The sequence below is a fragment of the Petromyzon marinus genome, chromosome 34 (genome assembly GCF_048934315.1).
Source record: "Petromyzon marinus isolate PM22_M1 ecotype Great Lakes invasive population chromosome 34, UKy_Petmar_22M1.pri1.0, whole genome shotgun sequence".
Taxonomy (NCBI): domain Eukaryota; kingdom Metazoa; phylum Chordata; class Hyperoartia; order Petromyzontiformes; family Petromyzontidae; genus Petromyzon; species Petromyzon marinus.
The window spans coordinates 627,160-652,813 of record NC_133700.1 but is presented as its reverse complement, the minus strand read 5'-3'; the positions used below and the strand labels follow the sequence as shown (position 1 = coordinate 652,813).

Here is a 25,654-nt window from a genome sequence, read left to right as displayed (position 1 = left end):
CACTATTTCTCCAAACGAAGTGGTACTCATGTTATCGACTCCATTGGGATGATGGGCTAAGAGGTCCCTTCAACCGAGATAAGAACGAGCAGGCTTGTGGTTGTGTTTTAGGGGTGCTGACCACAGGATCCTCGCTCGGCTAACTGCGTGCTCACAGGGGCTTCCCGCTGTCAGCAACTGTTCTCATTTACAGAGCTTTAATCCATCCACTGTTGGTTGAAGATCTCCCCATGCCGTGTCGTTCATGGGGGTTGTTTGACAACGCTGGTACATGTGGGAGGGTGTGAACGGGGTTGGCCCAAGCCCAGTTCAGACATCACTTTATCCAATGGTGTTAGCCGTGGCCAGTCACTGAGTTCGTAGCACAGTGCGTTAACCATTGTCCCACCACTCTGACTAGAGGCTGCCCCGTGATGGCAAAATAATTCAGCAGAGTCCATGTTAACCGTCAGCATTTCTTAATCAGGGAGACTCTGGCCACCCGGTATCAACTCTCCCGGTCTCATCAGCACTTGTCTACCACGCTCATGATGCGGACATCTCCTTCATAAGTGGAACATTAAAGACAAAAGCCACAGTGGTATAAGTGTGGCCATGCAACCAAAACTATGGGCCATATAGTAAACCACTGTAGCCTGTGCTTGTTCTGGACAGGAGGAATAGCGAAACTATGCAAACTCTCTCTGCGGAAGTCCTCCCATTGTGGCTTTCATACCTCGACATTGGTATCTAGCTCCTGAACGAATTGCTGCCATCATGCGCAAGAATAGAATAGGTTACGAATGTAACCGGGCACGGTAGCTGAGTGATACCGGTCCAGCGCCCAGCCCTGTCCTCACCGAGCCGTGGCCTATACTGGGGCTTTGCACAGCTGTTGACCAATGGTCGTGAAACTATCTCGCCCTAGGCTCTCTTGCCAGCCTCTGCTCCCTCCACTGGCTTCTCCATCACCAGCAGGGTCAGCTGCGAGTTCGCCTGCTGCCCGTGCCACCACTGCACCTCAGCTTGCGGTCGTCCACCATGTCACTATTCGCTCCTGTCGTCCTGCACTACAGCTCACGATGTAACTCTCCTGCACAGCAGCAGAGCCACTCAAAATCTTCCTTCCTCCTCCCCTCTGCACCAAGGAACAGGACCAGAGTCACTGCCGGGCGTTGTTTATCTGCTGCAGCCCATGGCTCCGTCTTAAACGCGGACATCATCCAGGCTGCATATTCACAGCAGCAGCAGCAGCGTTCAATATACACCGACTTTGAAGAGACTCTTAAAGGTCCCAGCTTCTTTTCAAAGGCCCCATCTCTTGTCTGGCTTTCGAGTAATACTCAGCCTTGCTCGACGCCTCAGACTCACGCATTACAAATCCCATCGCTGTTATTATTTTTTATTCTGGTTCATCCACATTCGCCCTCTAGCAACCCCCTACCGTGAGGCTGCGGGCCCGACGCCAGCCCCCTCTTTGCACCACCACACGGACATTCACAGACACTGCCCACTGCAGGCCTCTGAGAGGCCTCTTTCCCACTGACCTGTCTGGCCAGGGTAGTCCTTCCAAGCGCTTCAACACTCACGTCACTCTCTTGCTCTCTCTGGATCACCGAGGCACTCCAAATCAGGTTTGCCAGATGATTACCGGGACAACTGGTAACCGTTTTCAGAATCAGTTACCGGTTCCCAGTGCCAAGAACTGGTCACTAGTTCTCGTGGAATGTCAGTAACGAATTCACCGATGGGCACTCGAGGACGTAACAAACGGCACGGTGGCCCAAGTCACTGCCACGTGGTTCACGTGCCCTCTTTTCTCAGTTACAAGGCAAAGGCGCAGCTCGGCGCTCCACTAGAGGGAGACCTAGAGGGTACTTGGCCTCCTCTTCCACGACGCCCAGACGTCTTGGAAGAGCGGTTAGCGTGCTGCGCTATGAACCTGGCGACCCGGGTTCGATTCCCGCTCACGGCCAACATCAGTGACGATTATCTGAACCGGTCCCGGGCCTCCCCTGGGTCGACTCAGCCTCAAATGAATACCTGGTGCGGTGTGTAAACATCGTCACTAGGGAGACAAAGGCGGTCGGGCGTGGTGCTGGCCACCCACCCCCTCGTGTACCGTTCCGGCCTTCATAGGTGCTCGCTTACAGCACTTGCCCCTACAGTCTGTTAAGGCTATATGGGGGATCTTTGATTCCTATCACCGCAACAGAATCACAGTGCAGGCTGGAGAGCCACGGCCTTCAAACAACACACACGAAAACCCGCGCACAAAGCACCCGACATTTGTGCATTATGGAACAACCATCAGCAGTTTCTGAAGAACTGCAATGTGGCCACACTTATGTATAGTTTACATCGGCAAACTTTGCAGCAGTGAACATTATGGTTGTTCCATCATATTTACCGGGTACTAGTATATTTTGACGAGTTAATTGCATTCCTACGCGTTTGGCATTGCTGCTGAATTGTGGTTGTTGGCTTTATTGGTACTGTTGCTGGTTTGTTTGTAGCTCCCACCCCCCGCGCATCCCCAGCGCTCTCAGCCTCCCACTTCCAGCACCGCCCACTTCCCCCCCACGTCCGAACTTCATGTCTCCCTCTCCTAGCGTCCATGCAACGCTCCCCTCCCCCTACCCCCCTCCCTTGCCCCTCCCTCCTCTCTTACCTATACTACCTCTTACCACGGTAGCTCTCTCCCACTTCAGCAAAAAAATATATTGCTGTGGCTTTCCCACCTGATGATTTATTTTATTTTATACCTACGTGACTTTACCGAAAGAACCAAAGAGTATGGATCCTTGCAGTCACGAAAACTTCAAATCTAGATTGGTGACTCCTCTGATGATGAGTGTTAATGCGGGCAAAACCGGTCCACAGTTGTTAATCACATCATCACTGCTTCTGCTGGTCAGTCGGTGGTCACATTTACTCAAATATATTTTGCTGGTGACTAAAGAGGGCACCATAGTGCCGTTTCTCAGGAAGTTCTGATGGCTTTTGCATTATGCACAAAGGCTTGAGTGCTTTTTTTAAGTTTTGTTGTGTTGTCTGAAATGTGTCTATATGTTCTCCCCCTGTTCTGCATGGGTTTCCTCTCAGAGCTAAACCCACACACCCAATGTTGGCCAAAACATCACAATCTGAAAATTAATGACCTGCAAATTACTCATTTGGAATCAAAGCAGCAGCAACAACTCTGCAGCACTCTCCTGAAAACGAGTCTGGAAATTCAGTGATGATTTCCTGGGTAAACGAGCTTCACAACAACACCAACAACATTAATGAGCAGAACATTGGAAGGTATGGATCAATATTGTCCGCCAAACCGACATAGGCCAGGTATGCACCGTGAGACTGACGGTGGTTGTTCAGCAGAGCGTGGCCCATGGAACAAACACCGTTGGGGTGGCCCAAAGTTCCCAGCAACTCTCCTCAGTTCACCGCGGGGGGCCCGCTCAGCTCGGCTCGGTGGCGCGGCTCTCCCCCGGGCGTCGTCGCCACTCGGTGAGCTTGGCTACACAGAGCTCTCGTCCACGGTGGCGGCGCTCCCCACAAGCTGCACCGTGTGCTCCGCGGGCCCGGCCCCCGGTGGGCCGGGGCTCCCCACGGGGAGGGCCCCGGCAGGCGCCGCCCGCCCCTTCCCGCGGCCCCAGCGCGTCTTGGTGAAGATGCTGAGCCCGCGGGCGAACACTCCCCCTCCGGTGGCGTACGTGGAGGAGTCGCTGTCCGTGATGCCGTGGCTGCTGTCTCCTCTCTCGCTTCTCCCCGTCGCCGCTGCTGCCGCCGCTCCTGTCCTCGCCGTTCTGCCGCCAGCCACGTTTTCCTCGGCGTCTTTGCAGAAGCGGCAGCATAGGCACTGCCAGAACGCGTGGCGGAACTGGGGGGAGCTTAGGCAGTAAAGCGCCGGGTTGACGGTGGAGCTGAGGAAGAAGAAGCAGTCGGTGATGCGGTGCGTGATCTGGAAGGCGCGGTAGTAGGCCACGGTCCACTCGCCGTGCGAGCGCACCACGCTCATGATGCGCGTCGCCTGGAAGGGCAGCCAGCATACGGCCAGCGCCAGCACCACTAGCTCTGCGAGCGCACACACACGTGCACACACGCGCAGACACGCAGACACGCACACACACACGCACACACACGCGCACACACGCACACACGCACACACACGCACACGCACACACATGCACACAGATGAAGCACGTCACTCGTCGGCATGTCACCCGTCATCGGCAGGGTTCCAAAAGTCCAACCCCCCCGTTACTTGTGTTGGAACCTGGACAGGTTGAAGTACGGTGGGGTCTTTGACTCTACGGTGGCCGTAAAGGCCTGGCAGGAACCCTGATTAACACCCAGCTGATGGGGCACTGACACAGGTCCCACAACGGCAAGTGGGTACTTGTACCCTCAACGGGTGTGAAGGCAGATTTCGGCTACAGCAGAGCACGGTTCCCAATCATCTCGGTTTAGCTAGCCATTGGGCTACGGCCCTGCTCTGTCAAGATCTGCGGTTGCTGGCGTGCAACAGAAACTCCACATTAAGATAAATCATGTACAGGCCCCTTCCATTGGCCGATCTTCACCCAAGAACACAATAAGCCCTTTGGCGATCAACTAATAGCGACAGGAGCAAGGTTGTGATGTCTGGAGGCTCTCAGCCATGACATTGGCAATTATAAGATGGTCGTCTGACACTTGAATGAGGCAGGAGTGAAATCTGGCAGCTGTAACTGCGACTGAGCAGCCCTCTGTAGGGTCCATTCGGCTCACCCAATTCGGGGATGGGACCAGAAAAAGCCATCCTCAAACAAAGTCCACCTCATAACCCTCCCGACTGGTTTACAGCAGCCAGTCGGATCACCCCTTTTTGCGGTGAAAAAATAAAAGATGAAATTAAGTTTGGGACCTGGAATGTCAGGATCCTCGTGAGCAACCCCAACAGCGACAAACCCAAGCATTGCACTGCAATAATTCCCCGATAACTCAAGACACTTCAGCGTTGACATTGCTGCCCTGAGTGAGACCACGCAGGGCAGGAGGAGGCCAGCCTCAAGGAGCTAGGCGGTGGGTACACCTTCTTCTGGAAGGAGAAATCGGAAGAACGGCGTCTCCATGGAATTGGTCTTTTCTGTAAAAAAAACTGATTAGTCGTCTTAGTGATACCCATTTTGGAATACACAAACGCCTAATGATCATCCGGCTCACCCTAACGTGGAAACGGCATGCCACTGTGATCAGTGCCTATGCCCCGACTCTTGATACTACAGATGAAGCCAAAGAGGAATTATACTCCAGTCTCAAACAAATCCTGACTCAAGTTCCAATGGAAGGCAAACTGTTCCTTCCTGGAGACTTTAATGCCCGAGTTGAAAGGAACATCCATCTCTGGAAAGATACAATCAGCAGGGAAGGAGTTGGTGAAACTAACTTCAATGGAATCCTCCTCTTGACAAAATTCTTAGAACATGGGCTTGTCATTCCCAACACTCTGTTTGATCAGAAAGGCAAGTACAGCACTGGCACCTGATAGACTACATCATCATCCGAGCCAGAGACCGTAAGGAAGTCCTCAGCACTTGAGCCATGACAGGGACTGACGATTAATGAACTGACCACCGGCTCATCCACTCTGTCATTTCCATAAACATAGCCCCAAAGTGACGGATGTAAAATAAATGTTGCCACTGCCAACTTGACTTCACTTCACCAACAACCATAGAGTGTCCACAGTGCCTGGTCTGCCATGAAGTCTACCATTATAATCAGTGCTTTTGAACAGGCTCTTGGTTTCTCTACCAGAGTGCACAGAGATTGGTTTGATGAGAACGATAAGGAGATCCAGGAGTTGATAGACCACAAACGCAAAGCTTTTATGGCCTAGAAGCAAAATCTTGACTCAAGGAAAAAAATAAAACAATCTTACAGACATCTGAAGCCCGAAGTCCAACGAAAACCCCATGACTTGAAGAACAGATGGTGGGTTGAGAGAGCACAGGAGATTCAGCATCTGGCAGATAACCAAGACAAGCGTGGATTTTTCAGTGCCATCAAAACCATCTATGACCCAAAAGGACCAAAACCTCTGAGAGCCAAGGAGAGAGGTGACCTCATTAAAGATAGAGAGGCCGTGAATGCCCACTGGAGAACACTCTGCAAAGACATTCTCATCCAATAGACTGACTTCGATGAGAACGTACTTGACTCCATCCCGCAGCAGACCCATCGGACATAATCGTGGCTATATCCCCGCCCAGCAAGAGCTTTAGAAAGGCAATTCAACAACTCAGGAACAACTAGGCCCCTGGGCCAAATTAAATTCCTGGATGAAATACTCAAATATGGCAGAGAATAACTTTTGTCACGAATTCATGGCTTATCAACCTCGTTTGGGAAGAAGAGAGCCTGCCACGAGATCTCAGAGATGCCATGATAGTGACAATATTTAAGAAAGGTAACAAGTCTGATTGTGATAATTATAGAGGAATATCGCTGCTATCTGCCACAGGAAAAACAATCACAAGAACCCTCCTCAACTGCCTCCTCCCAGTAGCAAAAGTGCTCCTTCCAGAGTCATATTGTGGATTCAGACCTTCAGGAGGCACAGGTGACATGATCTTCACTGCACGACAAATAAAGGAAAAAGGCGGGGAATAATGCCAACCTCTGCTTATGGCATTCTTTGACCTCAACAAAGCCTTCGAGTCAGTCAAATCGAGAGGGGCTGTGGAACATTCTCCTTAAATTCGGCTGCCCACAAAAACGTGTAGACATCCATCGTCTACTCCACGATAACATTCGAGCTGTGGTCCTCTCCAACGGATCTACCCCAGACCCTTTCCCAGTTTGGACCGAGCTCAAGAAAGGCTGCATCACTGCACCGACACTTTTTTCATTTTTTATCACCGCGATGCTCCACCTCACTCCCAACAAGCTCCCTGCAGGTGTGGAGCTCATCTACAAAACAGACGGGAAACTGTGCAATCTACGGCCAACTCCAATATAGAACAAATACGATGTAAATCTCGGTCATTGAATTGCAGTATGCATATGACGCATGTGGCTGCGCACACTCAGGGTTTCAAACCATTGTAGATGTTTTAAGCAACCTGTTTCTTCTGAACATCACCACCCCCTATCAATCAAGATCCATAATGAGGTCCTTGAAAATGTGGATCACTTTCCATAACTTGGAAGCCACCTGTCTGCGAGGGCAGACATTAATGATGAAATATACCATAATCTCGAATGTGCTAGCGCAGCCTTTGGCTGCCTGAGGAAGCGAGTTTCCCCAAGACCAAGACCTCAAAACTTATACCAAGGTCATGTTATACAGGGCAACAGTGATCTGAATTATGCTTCGGAGGCATGGATAACCTACAGCAAGCACCTCAAAGCACTGGAGAGGTACCACCATCGATGCTTCTAAAAAAATACTCCAAAATCGATGGCAGGACAAGACAGGGGAACCAATGTCAGCATCTTCCCCCAGGCCAACTTCCCTCGCATTGAGGCACTGATCACTCACAACCACCTCCGCTGGGTGGATCATGTCTTCCGCATGCCAAAGCAAGTCCTTTACTCTGAACTCCACCATGGTAAGAGATCCCCAGGAGGACAAAAGAAAATGTTCAAGGACATTCTTGAAGCATCACTTAAGAAATGTGACATTAACATCAACTCCATGGGAGTCCCTAACTCAAGCTCGCACAAACTGGAGAAGCATTCGGGTTGGCATCGTGCATCTTGAGTCTCACCCGCAAGTAAATAAGGAATTCAAATGGATGCAGTGAAAGGAGTGTGCTGTAGCTCAATGCACCCATCCCATCCTGAACCTCCTGCCCCACCTGTGGCAGAGTTTGTGGATCTCACATTGGGGTTTACAGTCATATAAGAACACACAGAATCACTGTGAAAGGAAGTCATCCTTGATCCGAGGGACTGCCAAATAATAAAAAAATTATCAGCACGTTACTCATCAGCACGTCATTCATCGCAATGTCACTCATTGGCACGTCACTCATCAGAACGTCACTCATCGGAACGTTACTAATTGGAATGTTACTAATCGGAAAGTCATTCAATGGCACGTCACTTATCGACACGTCACTCATCGGAACGTCACTCATTGGAATGTTACTCATCGAAACGTCATTCAATGGCAGGTCACTCATTGACACGTCACTCATTGGAACGTCACTCATCGGCGCGTCACTCATTGGCAAGTCCATCATCGGCACGTCACTCATCAGAACGTCACTTATCGGAACGTCACTTATCGGAACATCACTCATCAGGACGTCACTCATTGGAACGTCACTCATTGGAACGTCACTCATCAGCACATCACTTATTGAAACGTCATTCATCGGCATGTCACTCATCGGCAAGTCCATCATCGGCACGTCACTCATCAGCACGTCACTCATCAGAACGTTACTCATTGAAACATTCATCGGCAGGTCACTGATAGGCAAGTCCATCATTGGCATGTCACTCATCAGAACGTCACTCAATGGCACGTCACTCATTAGAACGTCACTCATTAGAACGTCACTCATTGGAACGTCACTCATCGGTATATCACTCATCATTGTCACTCGTCACATTACTTATCATTACGTCACTCATCATGTCACTCGTCACATTACTTATCATTACGTCACTATGTCACTCGTCACATTACTTATCATTACATCACTATCATGTCACTCGTCACATTACTTATCATTACGTCACTATCATGTCACTCGTCACATTACTTATCATTACGTCACTATTATGTCACTCGTCACATTACTTATCATTACGTCACTATCATGTCACTCGTCACATTACTTGTCATTACGTCACTATCATGTCACTCGTCACATTACTTATCATTACGTCACTATGTGACTTGTCACATTACTTGTCATTACGTCACTCATCATCATGTCACTTGTCACATTACTTGTCATTACGTCACTCATCATCATGTCACTCGTCACATTACTTGTCATTACGTCACTCATCATGTCACTCGTCACATTACTAGTCATTACGTCACTCATCATCATGTCACTCGTCACATTACTTATCATTACGTCACTATCATCATGTCACGCGTCACATTACTTATCATTACGTCACTATCATCATGTCACGCGTCACATTACTTATCATTACGTCACTATCATCATTACGTCACTATCATCATTACTTGGGTGTTTACGTGGCCCAGTAGTATCGCGTTCGCTGCTCGTTGCAGAGATTTGCGGATCGATGCCGGCAGGCTGCCCTGGTTATTATTGCTACGGGCGTATTAACCTAAAGTACACGACACGCCAACTGCCTCGCACTGGACGTTAAACAACTCCGTGACGTCACACCGACGTCACAGTCCAAATTAGTGAAGTAAAAAAAATGGCAAAATACTCGACGGGTATTAAACACAGCAACAACCATCGCCGGCTGATGTTGCAGGCTCCTGGTGGTGGTAGTGGTGGTGTTGTGTGTGGTGATCACTCTTCCCGTGTGTGACCTCTTCGCCCCCTCGTCGTCTCTTATTGCCGGGGTCACTGCCTTGCCATTCACCCAGCGAGGGAGCGCGCGGCCGTGTCTGGCGGGGCGGCACGCCCTGAACACACACGCCGCTGCGTGCTAGGCAGAGACGAATAAACACGAGGCCTGCTGAGTCATCCCGGCCCGTGCCACCAGATCCCAAAAGCGTGCGGATATCCCGTGTCCCCCGTGTATCCCCACCTGCCGGTATTACGGTTCGCGCCCGGAGAAGCCCCCCCCCCACCCCCCCCACATTCGAGGGGAGAACGCGTACGTACACTCGGTGAACAGGTCGGCAAGCTACCTTTGCTGTCCCCTACAGAGGGTAGCCACCTGTCCCGCTTTGACCGGGACAGCCCTGGATTCGACACACGTGCAAGCAACGTGTGCGGAGAAGCCGGCGCCTATACCGCTGACCCACCTACTCACCCACTCATTCATTCGCCAAACGACTAAGTAACTCGCCCAAAACAAAGGCAAAGTCCCCCCTGGGTAGCCTCCACAGTCCGTTGGGGCAAGTATTGTTAACGAGCACCTATGGAAGCCGGAACGGCACTCGAGCGGGTGGGTGGCCAGAACCACGCCCATTCGCCTTTGTCTCCGCAATCGAGAGATGTCTGCACATCAGAACCGGTTCAAATATCCGCCACTGTTACTGGTCGTGAGTGGGAATTTAACTCGCGTCACCGGGTTTGTAACGCAGCGCGCTAACCACTACGCTGCCACTCCCCACGACGACTCACCGACTACCCACTCACGCACGTGACTCGTCAGCACGTGACTCGGGTTGCCACCTGTCCCGGTTTGGCCAGGACAGTTCAGGGGAGTATCGCATCACCACTGCTGGTGGGCAGCCAAAATGTATTTGTCCTGAGACCCGGTCCCGGAGCGACCGCTCTTCCTGTGTGGAACGTGTCCCGGGTTGGTTCACAAGGTAGCATCCCTTCTACAGACACCACCCCAACGGCTCAGATCAACTCAGCTACTTGCTGTCTGCCTCCCAACAGGCTTCCAAAAACCGTCTTGCTGTACTGCCTCCTACAAACGGCGCAGGCAGCCGTGGATCCAGAACCACGCGCCCTCATCCGCCACTGCCTGCACGCAGCGTGCGCGTAACGCGATCCACCGACCCCTGGCATGAGCCATGGATCTCTGCCCGCTCACCCAGCATGAGGACGCTCTGTCGCTTGGCTGCGTCCAGCTTGCTCCTCGGCGCCTTCTTGGTGCCCGTGATCACCCTCCGGTGCTTTCTCTCCTCCTTCCGAGTCTCCTTCTCATCCTCCTCGTGCTGTCGCCCCAGCTGCTGGCGCTGCTGCTGCTGCTCATCCTCCTTCTTGCTGCTGCTGCTCCTGTCGCCCCCACCGCCCCCCTTCTCCCACTTGGCCGACACCTCCCCGGCGCCGAGCCCCTCGATGCGCACGACCATCTCGCGGCACATGTAGGCGACGGCGGCCAGCACGACGAGGAACGCGGCGAGGCACGTGTACACGGTGGCGCGCAACATCGTCTCGCGCGTGCGCAAGCTCGTGCACACTAACGCCGTGCCGTTGTGCCGCGCCAGGACGGCGGAGCAGTCGGAGGCTCGGGCGCGGCTCCGCGCGGTCTCCCGCAGCGCCTCGTAGGCGTCCTCCAGCCCCATGGCGAAGAGCATCGGCAGCGCCGAGACGACGGCGAGCAGCCAGACGGCGAGCAGCATCGCCTTGGTGCGCGACCGCGTCATGGCGCGCGCGCGGAACGGGTGGCACACGGCCAGGTAGCGCTCGGCGCTGAACGCAGCGATGTTGAACAGCGTGGCGTAGGTGCAGGCGTCCCACAGGAAGAAGTGCAGCTTGCAGGCGGCCTCGCCCGCGCCCGCGGGGCGCCACACCACCGTGGCGAGCTCCACGGGCACCCCCACCGCGAGCACGAGGAGGTCCGACACGGCCAGGCTCAGCATGTGGTAGCTCACGCGGCTCTGCAGCCCCGCGCGCCGCCGACGCCGCACGGTCACGAGCACCGTCACGGCGTTGCCCACCACGCCCGTGACGAGCAGCGTGGAGTAGAGCAGCGTGAGGAGCACGCGCGCCCACGTGGGCACCTCGTGGAACCTATGCAGGTCCACGCAGCCCTCATCCTCCTCCGCCTCCTCCATCAAGGCGCCGGCCATCGCCGGCGCGCGTGGAAGCCCGGGGGGACCCGGATCTCGCGCGGCACGGAGGAGTCACCGCGTCGGCGAGACTCGCGGCGGCGTCTCGCAAGTGGCAGCCCCGGGAGTTCGTCCGGCCACGTCGCGGACCCCTCGCCTTATTCCGGTCTTTAAAAAACACAGTTACATTAAATATGCTCAGTGGAATAGGGTGGTCTACATTAATTAATCGCGTTATCATCTAGTGGTAGTGCCTCGTGCTATTAATCCCGACTCCAAGCCGGCCTGATAGCGGCTTTGCGGAAAATAAAGTGAGGAATGAATCCCACACCAGCAACATCATCACCACGACCACCCCACTACCATCATCACCACTACCATCATCACTATCATCACAACAACCACCCCATTACCATCATCATCATCACCACTACCATCATCACTATCATCACAACAACCACCCCACTACCATCATCATCATCACCACTACCATCATCACTATCATCACAACAACCACCCCACTACCATCATCATCATCACCACTACCATCATCACTATCATCACAACAACCACCCCACTACCATCATCATCACCACTACCATCATCACTATTATCACAACTACCCCACTACCATCATCATCACTACCATCATCACCACCACACCACTATCATCATCATCATCACCACAACCATCATCATTATCACCACTACCATCATCACTATCATCACAACAACTACCCCACTACCATCATCATCATCACTACCATCATCACCACCACACCACTATCATCATCATCACCACTACCATCATCATTATCACCACTACCATCATCACTATCATCACAACAACCACCCCACTACCAGCATCATCATCACCACTACCATCATCACTATCATCTCAACAACTACCCCACTACCAGCATCATCATCATCACTATCATCACAACAACCACCACACTACTACCATCATCACCACGACCATCATCACTATCATCACAACAACCACCCCACTACCAGCATCATCACCACTACCATCATCACTATCATCACAACCACCCCACTACCAGCATCATCATCATCACTATCATCACCACCACCACCACCACACCACTATCATCATCATCATCACCACTACCATCATCACTATCATCACAACAACCACCCCACTACCAGCATCATCACTATCATCATCACCACTATCATCATCATCGTCACCATCATCATCACCAGCACACCACTACCATCATCATCACCACTACCATCATTACTATCATCATCACCAGCCCACCACAACCTTCATCATCACCACCATCATGAGCACCTCTATCATCACCACCATCATCACTACAATCACCACCACTATTATCATGAGAACCACCATCATTGCCACCCCCATCATCATCACCACACCAACACATCACCACCACACCACGACCATCATTAGAACCACCATCATCACCACCACCATCTTCATGAACATCACTATCATCAGCACCACCATCATCACCATCATCACCACCACCATCTTCATGAACATCACTATCATCAGCACCACCATCATAACCATCATCACCACCATTACCACGACACCAAACTACCACCACATCACCACCACACCACCACCACCATCACCACCACCACACCACTACCATCATCACCACCACCACACCACCATCATCACCACCATCATCATCACCACCACCACACCACCACCATCATCACCACCACACCACTGTGATCATCATCATCACCACTACCATCATCATCATCACCACCACCACCACACCACTACCATCATCACCACCACCACCATCACCACCACACCACTGTGATCATCATCATCACCACTACCATCATCACCATCATCATCATCACCACCACCACCATACCACTACCATCATCACCACCACCATCACCACCACACCACTGTGATCATCATCATCATCACCACTACCATCATCACCATCATCATCACCACCACCACCACCACACCACTACCATCATCACCACCACCACCATCACCACCACACCACTGTGATCATCATCATCATCACCACCAAACCACTACCATCATCATCACCACTAACCATAATCACCACCATCATCACCACCACAGCACCACCAAACCACTATCATCACCATCATCATTATCACCACCACCACCACCACACCACTACCATCATCACCACCACCACCATCATCATCACCACCACACCACTATCATCATCACCACCACACCACTACCATCATCACCACCACCACTATCATCATCACCACCACACCACTATCATCATCACCACCACACCACTACCATCACCACCACACCACTATCATGATCACCACCACACCACTATCATCATCACCACCACACCACTACCATCATCACCACCACCACCATCATCATCACCACCACACCACTATCATCATCACCACCACACCACTACCATCATCACCACCACCACTATGATCATCACCACCACCACACCACTACCATCATCATCACCACTAACCATAATCACCATCACCACCACCAAACCACTACTATCATCATAATCACCACTATCGAAATCACCACTATCATCATCGCCACTATTATCATCATCACCACCACCATCATGACCATCACTACCACACCACCATCATCATGAGCACCTCCATCATCGCCACCCCCATGATCATCACCACCACCAAATCACTATCATCATCACCACCACCATCACCACACCACTATCATCACCACACCAACACATCACTACCACCACCACGACCATCATTAGAACCACCATCATCATGAGCACCACCATCACAACCATCATCACCACCATCACCACACCACCAAACCACCACCACCACATCACCACACCACCAACATGATCACCACCACATCACCACCACTATTATCTCACGACTACGCCACCATGATCACCACCCCACCACCACCAGCGGAGCACAGGTGGTGCATCACGCAGTCATCTCAGTCAACGCATAGCACTCGGGTCTGTCCCGTGACCTCCTGCACCTAGCCTGGCACATCAGTCCACCCATAGTACCTGGGTCTGTGCCGTAACCTCCTGCGAGCAGGGAAAGCGTTTGACATTTCACCTGACGGCCTCCAGTTGCACCTAGCCTGGCACAAGCGCCGTGTTGACGTCACTGATATTTTCGTGGCGAATTGCGGCTTTTGCGGTCGTGTACAGGTGCGTGCCATAAGCAGGTGCGTGTGTACAGGTGTTAGCGTGTCCAGGCGCGTTTCGGTGTGCAGGTCTGTTCTGTACACAGTATGTGCGTGGGTGTTCAACGCGCATGTGTGGGGAGCGGTCGTGTCGTGGTTGGTGCGCTGTGCTACGAACGCGAGTTCGTTTCTCGCTTATCGTTCACCAACCCCAAGTGTGACGACTATCCGAACCATGCCTGGGTCTCCCCTAGGTCTGCTCAGCCTCAAGGACCTGGTGCGACGTGTAGAGATCACCAATTGGGAGACAAGGGCGGACGGGCGTGGTTCCGGCCACCCCACCCCCTTGAGTGCCGTCCCGGCCTTCGTTGCTACGACTCGCGAACAGCAGCACCTGCCCCAACAGACGCGTGTACAGGTGTACAGGTGTGCACTCTCACCTGGGGGAAGTCGCCCGCGCCGTTCGTGCCGCGTCAACTTCACCTGAGAGCCGCGACCCCCGCTCCCTACAGGGGTCCCTCTGGGGGTCCCGTGGAGTCTTGTGAAGAAGAGCGCAGAGCCCTACCCTCTCCCACCCGTCCTGGGTCACTGGGTCCCCGTGGAGGAGTGGAGGAGTCACAATTCCTCGGCTCCCTCACCCCCCCTATACACACCCCTTCCTGAGCCTTTCCTCGTCTCTCCGTCTCTCCCCTCTCCCCCACACACCTGTTGCCTCTCTCTTCCTCCGTCTCCCACCTCTGCTTTATTTTCTACACCTTTCCGGCCCCCCCCCCACTGCTGTTCTGCATTGCTCTCCCTTTACAACTCCTCCCCTCGCTCTCCATTGACCCCACCTCTATCCATCTCCGCTCCCCCCCCCCACATTCTAGGCCACCTTCTCCCCTCCCCTATCTACCACCGGCTCTCTCCCGCCCCCTTCCCCTCACCTCCTGCCTCGCTCCCTCCCACTCTCCTTGCCTCCTCCCTGGCCTCTCTCCCGCCCCTCCCCCTCTGCACCGTTCCCGGCACGTGAGGTCACCAGTCACACTGTGCCCTCTAGAGGCCGTGGCCACGTTCTGTATCCCCCCCACGTGAGAAAGCGGACTGTGGATGATGACATTACAGAACTACTGCCAAGTTCCATTCAATTGTCCCTTCTCCACACAATGGAGCCCGCCGAATGCTGATCCTCGGAGCTGGCATTTCGCCAAATAACGCGAAGACCAAACTGAAGTCCACGATTTTGCTAGCTGGTTTAGAATTCCTAGCGATGCCAGGTCCGTGCGTCAGACACGCCATTATGAACCTTAGATGTGTTTATGTAATAGATAGGGAGAGCATGCCCATGAATAGGGGCAGGTGGGCGACAGCACGAGAGTCTGCTGCCCCAGACCATTGGGACCGCAGGGGATTGAGGAGGGCGGAATAATATTTTACTTTCAGGCGATGATGCGAGTGATGGGGATATCGGTGGTGAATCTACCGCAGGCTGCTGTGCCTGGGAAACACAGCAGCGCCTTCCCTCGCGATGATAGCATTGTGTCACACAGAGACAGCTACCACTGAGGATGCCCCTAGGCTATACCACACAGCAAGATTAATCGCCTATGACTGTGAATCTACTAGAGGTTGCTGTGTCTGGGGAACACAGCTACACGTCGTATCGGCGATAACGCCAATACGACATGTACTCAGGATTGTGTGAGTGGGTGAGCCAGTGGGTGAGTGAATTAATCTAGAGTTGCGAGGGTGAGTGTATTGGTAATTTAGTGGGTGAGTGAATGAATGATTAATGAGGATACAGTGAGGGAAAACAGTTTTTGATCCCCTGCTGATTTTGCACGTTTGCCCACAGACAAAGAAATGATCAGTCTATAATTTTAGTGGTAGGTTTATTTGAACAGTGAGGGACAGAATAACAAAAAAATCCAGAAAAACGCATGTCAAAAATGTTATGAATTGATTTGCATTTTAATGAGGGAAATAAGTATTTGACCCCTCTGCAAAACCTGACTTAGTACTTGGTGGCAAAACCTTTGTTGGCAATCACAGAGGTCAGACGTTTCTTGAAGTTGGCCACCAGGTTTGCACACATCTCAGGAGGGATTTTGTCCCACTCCCCTTTGAAGATCTTCTCCAGGTCATTAAGGTTTCGAGGCTGACGTTTGGCAACTCGAACCTTCAGCTCCCTCCACAGATTTTCTATGGGATTAAGGTCTGGAGACTGGCTAGGCCACTCCAGGATCTTAATGTGCTTCTTCTTGAGTCACTCCTTTGTTGCCTTGGCCGTGTGTTTTGGGTCATTGTCATGCTGGAATACCCATCCACAAACCATTTTCAATTCCCTGGCTGAGGGAAGGAGGTTCTCACCCAATATTTGACGGTACATGGCCCTGTCCATCGTCCCTTTGTGGTGAAGTTGTCCTGTCCCCTTAGCAGAAAGACACCCCCAAAGCATGTTTCCACCTCCATGTTTGACGGTGGGGATGTTGTTCTTGGGGTCATAGGCAGCATTCCTCCTCCTCCAAACACGGCGAGTTGAGTTGATGCCAAAAAGCTCTATTTTGGTCTCATCTGACCACAACACTTTCACCCAGTTGTCCTCTGAATTATTCAGATGTTCATTGGCAAACTTCAGACGGGCATGTATATGTGCTTTCTTGAGCAGAAGGACCTTGCGGGTGCTGCAGGATTTCAGTCCTTCACGGCGTAGTGTGTTACCAATTGTTTTCTTGGTGACTATGGTCTCAGCTGCCTTGAGATCATTGACAAGATCCTCCCGTGTAGTGTTGGGCTGATTCCTCACCGTTCTCATGATCATTGCAACTCCACGAGGTGAGATCTCGCATGGAGCCCAAGGCCGAGGGAGATTGACAGTTCTTTTGTGTTTCTTCCATTTGCGAATAATCGCACCAACTGTTGTCACCTTCTCACCAAGCTGCTTGGCAATGGTCTTGTAGCCCATTCCAGCCTTATGTAGGTCTACAATCTTGTCTCTGACATGCTTGGAGAGCTCTTTGGTCTTGGCCATGGTGGAGAGTTTGGAATCTGATTGAGTGATTGCTTCTGTGGACAGGTGTCTTTTATACAGGTAACAAGCTGATATTAGGAGCACTCCCTTTAAGAGTGTGCTCCTAATCTCAGCTCGTTACCTGTATAAAGACACTTGGGAGCCATAAATCTTTCTGATTGAGAGGGGGTCAAATACTTATTTCCCTCATTAAAATGAAAATAAATTTATAACATTTTTGACATGCGTTTTTCTGGATTTTCTTGTTGTTATTCTGTCTCTCACTGTTCAAATAAACCTACCATTAAAATTATAGACGGAACATTTCTTTGTCAGTGGGCAAACGTACAAAATCAGCAGGGGATCAAATACTTTTTTTCCCTCACTGTAATGGATGGGTATGTGAGTTGTTGAGCGAATGATCAGGTTGTGGGTTGGTGAGTGTTTGAGCGACACTATACTCGTCTGTGAAACACTGCAGCGCCTTCCTTCGTGATGATGGGAACGATAGTACCCATACCAAACGTTCTCAACTTTTCCCATGAATTACCGATTGGGCAGTGGATGGGTTCAGGATTTTCACTACCACTTGCGACATCAGACCAGAGCAGACGTGTGATTTGGACTTCGCCAGAGCTGACTGATATCGGATGTGACAAGAGCCTTCACATGAATTACACGTGGCCTATTCATTTGAATTTTTCGTCGGCAGAGCCGATGGGAATATTTGATTATTTACGGGGCTACCCTGGCGCGATTCCACTCCGTGCTAAGCTGCAGCAGCAGGAGCTTGCGGGCAACAGAACCGAGACACGAGACGCGAACGCGTCAACTACAAACACATCCACACTTTAATAACGGCGACAACGACGACAAACAACAGCCATGACACCCGTGCTTATATAGTCGTGGCGACACGATCAGACACGCACACACTGCGACCACACAGACACGCGCACACACACCGCATGTGAACGGGGTTCCCTCTGTACCAGCACCACCGGGGCTCCTCGCGCGCATTCGGGGGAAATGTCGCACAGCGGCTACCGGACGGGGTGGGGGTCACGGCACGGGTTGCTACCTGTTCCACTGCGGACCAACACCCGATTCGGTCAGCACTAGGAATAAACAGAGCTGAGCAGTCTACGGTTCAAGATGTCGATTACAAAGCAATTCTCGCTGCCACTCGAATACAGATAACGCCCAGTCCTGGCTCGTCCGGGTCAAACCCGCGCAGGTGGTAACCCGAAGTCACGGTCCCTATTGGAACCGAGGGCGAGTTGCTCAAGGACGAATAATGAAGCAGGAGACACTGTCATACACACTCACTCAAGGACTCACGCCGCCGCTCGGTCACAGTGCGTACCGGGGAAGATTTCATCCGTGGGAGCGGGCGGCGCTGGAGCCGAGCCACGCCACGCCGCTCGGAAGACTCTGTGGTGGGGGGCTCGCCGCTGCCCACGCGGCCCCGCTGTGGGAGGGAGCGCGCCCGCTGGGCCACTCCGCCGTTGCATTTGCGTGGAGGCGAAAATGAGCGAAGCCTCTGCGTTTATTGCGTTTTGCCTGCCCGACGTTCGCATTCATCCCCTGGGACAATAGAATCAATCTACCTATCTCACGAAGCCACGTTCATTCACTTTCATGGAGCGCTAGCAACGAAACATGCAGTCGCCTTCACAGAGACCCGTCTGTCAACGCAGCATTCATTCATTATTACTGAGCCATGGCCAACGGTGGACATATAAATACAGAGGTCCCAGCATGACACCTGTTCTCCCTGCACAGCCACGCTCACTGCCGTCTCCCTCTGCGGAGACATTGCGGCATGGGAGCAGGAACCGCGAACAGTCCCGATGGTTGCACGCGTTTGGTGTCGAGCAGCCCTGTCTGGCGTGGCCCGCTGCCACATTTTCCCCCAACGCTGACCATGTCTATGAAGGTGACATTCACGCTCCAATAGAGCTCCGTCGTGCAGGTCCAGAGACATCGCCCTCCGTAAGTGGCATCTGTTTTTATGAAGAGCTAATCGATTAATTTGTCACGTGGCATTCACTCTCGTAGCGACGTCTCTCTATTGAAGCGACTTTCGTTGAGTGTAATCGGGCTGTATTATACATCCACCGACTCTATCTCTCATCGAGCCACAATGAAGCAACGATTCCAAGCCCTGGCGGGCTCAACCACTCCGGGTACCCAAGCTCGTTCCTCACCAAGATGCACAAGACCAGTGGCACGCGGCGAGCGTCTGAAAGTTGTGGGCCTCCCCTAGGTCAACTCGGCTTGAAATGAGTACCAGTTGTGGTGTACGAATCTCGCTGAATTGGGAAGACAAAAAAGGGCGGCTAAGGTGTGGCGCTGGCCACGGCTTTCCCTCGTGTGCCGTGCCGGACTTCACAGACGCTCGCTAACGACACTTGCCCCAGCAGTCTGTCAGGCCAAATTGAGGATGGTGTCTGCCCATGCGTGAGTGTGAGCAGGGAGTCGAACCCATTGATTTTCGGGTACGGTTCTCATCAACCCAACCCGTTGAACCGGTTACAGTTCAATTGGGTCAAAACGGTCTCAGAAGGTTCGGTTTCTGGTTAACCAATTGCTAAAAACCGGTTAATGTGAATTCAAATTGCATCGCTCCCACGGTTAAAACGGATAACCGAAATATTCATATTGTTCATTTTGAAGAAACATGATTTTATTTCGGTTTGGTTTTCAGTCCTAGGACACAAACGGTTAATACCGTTTGCACTCTCTGTGTGTGAGACTGTAGATGCGTGCGCACGCTCGTGTGGACAAATAACGGCCGCGTCCTCACGCTCCTGGGTGTGGTTGGGGAGGATTGCCGCTGTTCACTCACGACCACCGCGAGTGGATGTTAACCACGGCACCTCGCATTTAACGATCAAAGTTAGCACAGAATGAAAGTCAAAGTAAGAATGTGGGTCATGATAATTGAAAGGCCATGGGTCAGGGCAGCTCAATAATAACGAAAGGGCGCTGCTAGATTAATGTGCAGTCCGTGAGCTTGTAATCAGCAACACGCTGTGCTCGCATCGGCTCATCAACACAACATCTCGGGTGCATACCAGGTCCAAACAAGAACATCTGTTGCACTGTATAGTAGTAGAACAACAAATGTAAACCCATGTTTTTATTGTTTATTTGTACATGTTTGTGTACGTGCTGCTGAGTGTTGATGTGTTGTGTGCTGGTGTCTACGAGCACGTCTGTGTGCTCGAATGGGTGAACGTTTAAGTTCATGAGAAAATCATCGGCAAGTTCACTGCGCAACATCCCAGGGACAAGCCTCGGGTAAAGTACCACTCTCCTTTGTGCTGATTCTACCACCCTCAGTCTCTCCACCCTCAGCCTCCCGGGAGCAAACCGAGGCCAGTTTCTCACTGCTCTTGCCGCTCTCTTTTGTGCTGATTCTACCACCCTCAACCTCTCCACCCTCAGACTCCCAGGGGCAAACCGAGGCCAGTTTCTCACTGATCTCGCCGCACTCTTTTGTGCTGATTCTACCACCCTCAATCTCTCCACCCTCAGGCTCCCAGGAGCAAACCGAGGCCAGTTTCTCACCGCTCTTGCCGCTCTCCTTGGTCCTGATTCTACCACCCTCAATCGCTATACCCTCAGCCTCCCAGGGGCAAACCGAGACCAGTTTCTCACTGATCTCGCCGCTCTCCTTTGTGCTGATTCTACCACCCTCAATCTCTCCACCCTCAGACTCCCAGGGGCAATCCGAGGCCAGTTTCTCAATGCTCTTGCCGCTCTCTTTTGTGCTGATTCTACCACCCTCAACCTCTACACCCTCAGACTCCCAGGGGCAAACCGAGGCTAGTTTCTCACTGCTCTCGCCGCTCTGCTTTGTGCTGATTCTACCACCCTCAATCTCTCCACCCTCAGCCTCCCAGGGGCAAACCGAGGCCAGTTTCTCACTGCTCTTGCCGCTCTCCTTCGTGCTGATTCTACCACCCTCAATCTCTCCACTCTCAGCCTCCCAGGGGCAAACCGAGACCAGTTTCTCACTGCTCTCGACGCTCTCCTTGGTGCTGATTCTACCACCCTCAATCTCTCCACCCTCAGACTCCCAGGGGCAAACCGAGGCCAGTTTCCCACTGCTCTCGCCGCTCTGCTTTGTGCTGATTCTACCATCCTCAATCTCTCCACTCTCAGACTCCCAGGGGCAAACCGAGGCCAGTTTCTCACTGCTCTTGCTGCTTTGCTTTGTGCTTATTCTACCACCCTCAATCTCTCCACCCTCAGCCTCCCAGGGGCAAACCGAGGCCAGTTTATCACTGCTCTTGCTGCTCTCCTTGGTGCTGATTCTACCACCCTCAATCTCTCCACCCTCAGACTCCCAGGGGCAAACCGAGGCCAGTTTATCACTGCTCTTGCTGCTCTCTTTGGTGCTGATTCTACCACCCTCAATGTCTCCACCCTCAGCCTCCCAGGGGCAAACCGAGACCAGTTTCTCACTGATCTCGCCGCTCTCCTTGGTACTGATTCTACCACCCTCAATGTCTCCACCCTCAGCCTCCCAGGGGCAAACCGAGACCAGTTTCTCACTGATCTCGCCGCTCTCCTTTGTGCTGATTCTACCACCCTCAATCTCTCCACTCTCAGCCTCCCAGGGGCAAACCGAGGCCAGTTTCTCACTGCTCTCGACACTCTCCTTGGTGCTGATTCTACCATCCTCAATCTCTCCACCCTCAGCCTCCCAGGGGTAAACCGAGGCCAGTTTCTCACTGCTCTTGGTGCTCTCTTTTGTGCTGATTCTACCATCCTCAATCTCTCCACCCTCAGACTCCCAGGGGCAAACCGAGGCCAGTTTATCACTGCTCTTGCCGCTCTCTTTTGTGCTGATTCTACCACCCTCAATCTCTACACCCTCAGGCTCCCAGGAGCAAACCGAGGCCAGTTTCTCACCGCTCTTGCCGCTCTCCTTGGTACTGATTCTACCACCCTCAATCTCTCCACCCTCAGACTCCCAGGGGCAAACCGAGGCCAGTTTCTCACTGATCTCGCCGCTCTCTTTCGTGCTGATTCTACCACCCTCAATCTCTCCACCGTCAGACTCCCAGGGGCAATCCGAGGCCAGTTTCTCACTGATCTCGCCGCTCTCTTTTGTGCTGATTCTACCACCCTCAATCTCTCCACCCTCAGCCTCCCAGGGGCAAACCGAGGCCAGTTTCTCACTGATCTCGCCGCTCTCCTTGGTGCTGATTCTACCACCCTCAACCTCTCCACCCTCAGCCTCCCAGGGGCAAACCGAGGCCAGTTTCTCATTGCTCTTGCCGCTCTCTTTTGTGCTGATTCTACCATCCTCAATCTCTCCACTCTCAGACTCCCAGGGGCAAACCGAGACCAGTTTCTCATTGCTCTTGCCGCTCTCTTTTGTGCTGATTCTACCATCCTCAATCTCTCCACCCTCAGACTCCCAGGGGCAAACCGAGGCCAGTTTATCACTGCTCTTGCCGCTCTCTTTTGTGCTGATTCTACCACCCTCAATCTCTACACCCTCAGGCTCCCAGGAGCAAACCGAGGCCAGTTTCTCACCGCTCTTGCCGCTCTCCTTGGTACTGATTCTACCACCCTCAATCTCTCCACCCTCAGACTCCCAGGGGCAAACCGAGGCCAGTTTCTCACTGATCTCGCCGCTCTCTTTCGTGCTGATTCTACCACCCTCAATCTCTCCACCGTCAGACTCCCAGGGGCAATCCGAGGCCAGTTTCTCACTGATCTCGCCGCTCTCTTTTGTGCTGATTCTACCACCCTCAATCTCTCCACCCTCAGCCTCCCAGGGGCAAACCGAGGCCAGTTTCTCACTGATCTCGCCGCTCTCCTTGGTGCTGATTCTACCACCCTCAACCTCTCCACCCTCAGCCTCCCAGGGGCAAACCGAGGCCAGTTTCTCATTGCTCTTGCCGCTCTCTTTTGTGCTGATTCTACCATCCTCAATCTCTCCACTCTCAGACTCCCAGGGGCAAACCGAGGCCAGTTTCTCATTGCTCTTGCCGCTCTCTTTTGTGCTGATTCTACCATCCTCAATCTCTCCACCCTCAGACTCCCAGGGGCAAACCGAGGCCAGTTTATCACTGCTCTTGCCGCTCTCTTTTGTGCTGATTCTACCACCCTCAATCTCTACACCCTCAGGCTCCCAGGAGCAAACCGAGGCCAGTTTCTCACCGCTCTTGCCGCTCTCCTTGGTCCTGATTCTACCACCCTCAATCTCTCCACCCTCAGCCTCCCAGGGGCAAACCGAGGCCAATTTCTCACTGCTCTCGACGCTCTGCTTTGTGCTGATTCTACCACCCTCAATCTCTCCACTCTCAGCCTCCCAGGGGCAAACCGAGGCCAGTTTCTCACTGCTCTCGACGCTCTCCTTGGTGCTGATTCTACCACCCTCAATCTCTCCACCCTCAGACTCCCAGCGGCAAACCGAGGCCAGTTTCCCACTGCTCTCGCCGCTCTGCTTTGTGCTGATTCTACCACCCTCAGTCTCTCCACTCTCAGACTCCCAGGGGCAAACCGAGGCCAGTTTCTCACTGCTCTTGCTGCTTTGCTTTGTGCTTATTCTACCATCCTCAAAATCTCCACCCTGAGACTCCCAGGGGCAAACCGAGGCCAGTTTATCAATGCTCTTGCCGCTCTCCTTGGTGCTGATTCTACCACCCTCAATCTCTCCACCCTCAGCCTCCCAAAGGCAAACTGAGGCCAGTTTCTCGCTCTTTCCACTACCCTTCATGTTAGCTGTCCTGCAATCCTGATTTGTGGTAGCCTCCCAGGGGCAAACGTTGGGCGGATTGCTGCTCACGATGCTACCCTGCTTAGTTGCTACTTTATTGCTGGCGGACTTCCCACTTACACTTTCCCAGGGACAAACGTTGAACAGGTTTTCTAGGTCCTCGGTGTCAATTTTCCCGCTCAAAGTGTCTCCACCGGCCGTCTCCCAGGGGCAAACATAGGCTATGTGACTGCTCAAAGAGCCCCTCTCTTTGGTGACTTTTTGACGGCTGGAAGACTCCTTGGCTACGGTTTCCCACGGGAAAACTTCGGCTACGTGGCTCGCTGGCTGCAGGCCACTCCCAGGCATATCTACACTCTTTTTGTTGCTGTCCTTGGGGCTGACTGTGCCCCCGCCCTGGACGCTGGTGGCCTCCCAAGGGCACAACTCGGCTGCCTTTCGACTGGCCTTATCATCGCCTCCGCTTCTGGTTGCACCCTCGGCCTCCCCGTGGCCTCTCACAGCGGCGCTCCCCATGGCCACTGCCGTGCACGCTCCCTCATCTTTCCACTTGGCAGACCCAATTCTGCCCCCCGCTCCCAGCTCTGCTCCATCTTCGGCTGTCGAGTCCTCATCCATTGGTGGCAGAACCGGCGCCACCGGTGGTTGTGAAAGTTTGACAATCTCCGCGTGTAGAGAAGAACTGCGAACGGGGATGGTAGGCGGCCGGGACAGTGGCTTTTTACGCGCCACAATGAGGCAGGGGTGGTTTGGCAAGGCCTGAATGGGTTCCCCGGTGGCGACATCGTGCCCAAGCTCCCCCTCGTCGATCGCAGGGGGTCCGATCTCAGTGCTGTCCGTCTGGAAGAAGCTGTACTGCTTGACGAGCCGAGCTGGCCAACCCTGCCTGCAGAAACATGCACGTGCCTGAATAGTGTGAATGGCCTACAAGTGACGATATCAAATTTACCCCCTCTATTTAAGGCCGAAACAGGAGCATTTCTCCACAACTCTGGCTGTCGCCTAATGAGGCTGGTTGTAATTACCAGCGAAACGTCATACTCGAATTCTAAATGTTGTAGATTTACTCTCCAACACACCGGTGTGCTGAACTAGTAATGA

At 52.7% G+C, this 25,654-nt stretch overlaps 2 protein-coding genes across 2 annotated transcripts in view; both read right to left on the bottom strand.

The window, feature by feature from the left end:
- Window positions 1-2,640: 2,640 nt before the first annotated feature.
- LOC116948554 (G-protein coupled receptor 39-like) lies at window positions 2,641-15,604 on the bottom strand. Its single transcript, XM_032965319.2, has 3 exons — window positions 15,260-15,604; window positions 10,687-11,815; window positions 2,641-4,056 (listed from the first exon to the last, which is right to left on the bottom strand). Exons 2-3 carry the CDS (start codon window positions 11,666-11,668, stop codon window positions 3,500-3,502), a joined length of 1,539 nt encoding a protein of 512 aa, XP_032821210.2. The 5' UTR covers window positions 11,669-11,815; window positions 15,260-15,604; the 3' UTR covers window positions 2,641-3,499.
- A 3,032-nt stretch (window positions 15,605-18,636) lies between these two features.
- Window positions 18,637-25,654, bottom strand: part of LOC116948553 (uncharacterized) — a 41,731-nt gene continuing 34,713 nt past the window's right edge. The window contains exon 13 of the mRNA XM_032965317.2: window positions 18,637-25,439. Within this exon, the coding sequence (XP_032821208.2) occupies window positions 21,083-25,439 (4,357 nt within the window). The 3' untranslated portion in view covers window positions 18,637-21,082. The remainder of the gene's footprint in view (window positions 25,440-25,654) is intronic.

What these genes read in the sequence shown, in the direction of transcription:
- LOC116948554 (XM_032965319.2), bottom strand. Translation starts at nt 11,668, where the DNA reads ATGGCCGGCGCCTTGATGGAGGAGGCGGAGGAGGATGAGGGCTGCGTG. An exon ending in ACAGAGCGTCCTCATGCTGG is followed by an intron (nt 4,057 to 10,686) that starts GTGAGCGGGCAG and finishes GTGCGCTCGCAG; the next exon opens with AGCTAGTGGTGCTGGCGCTG.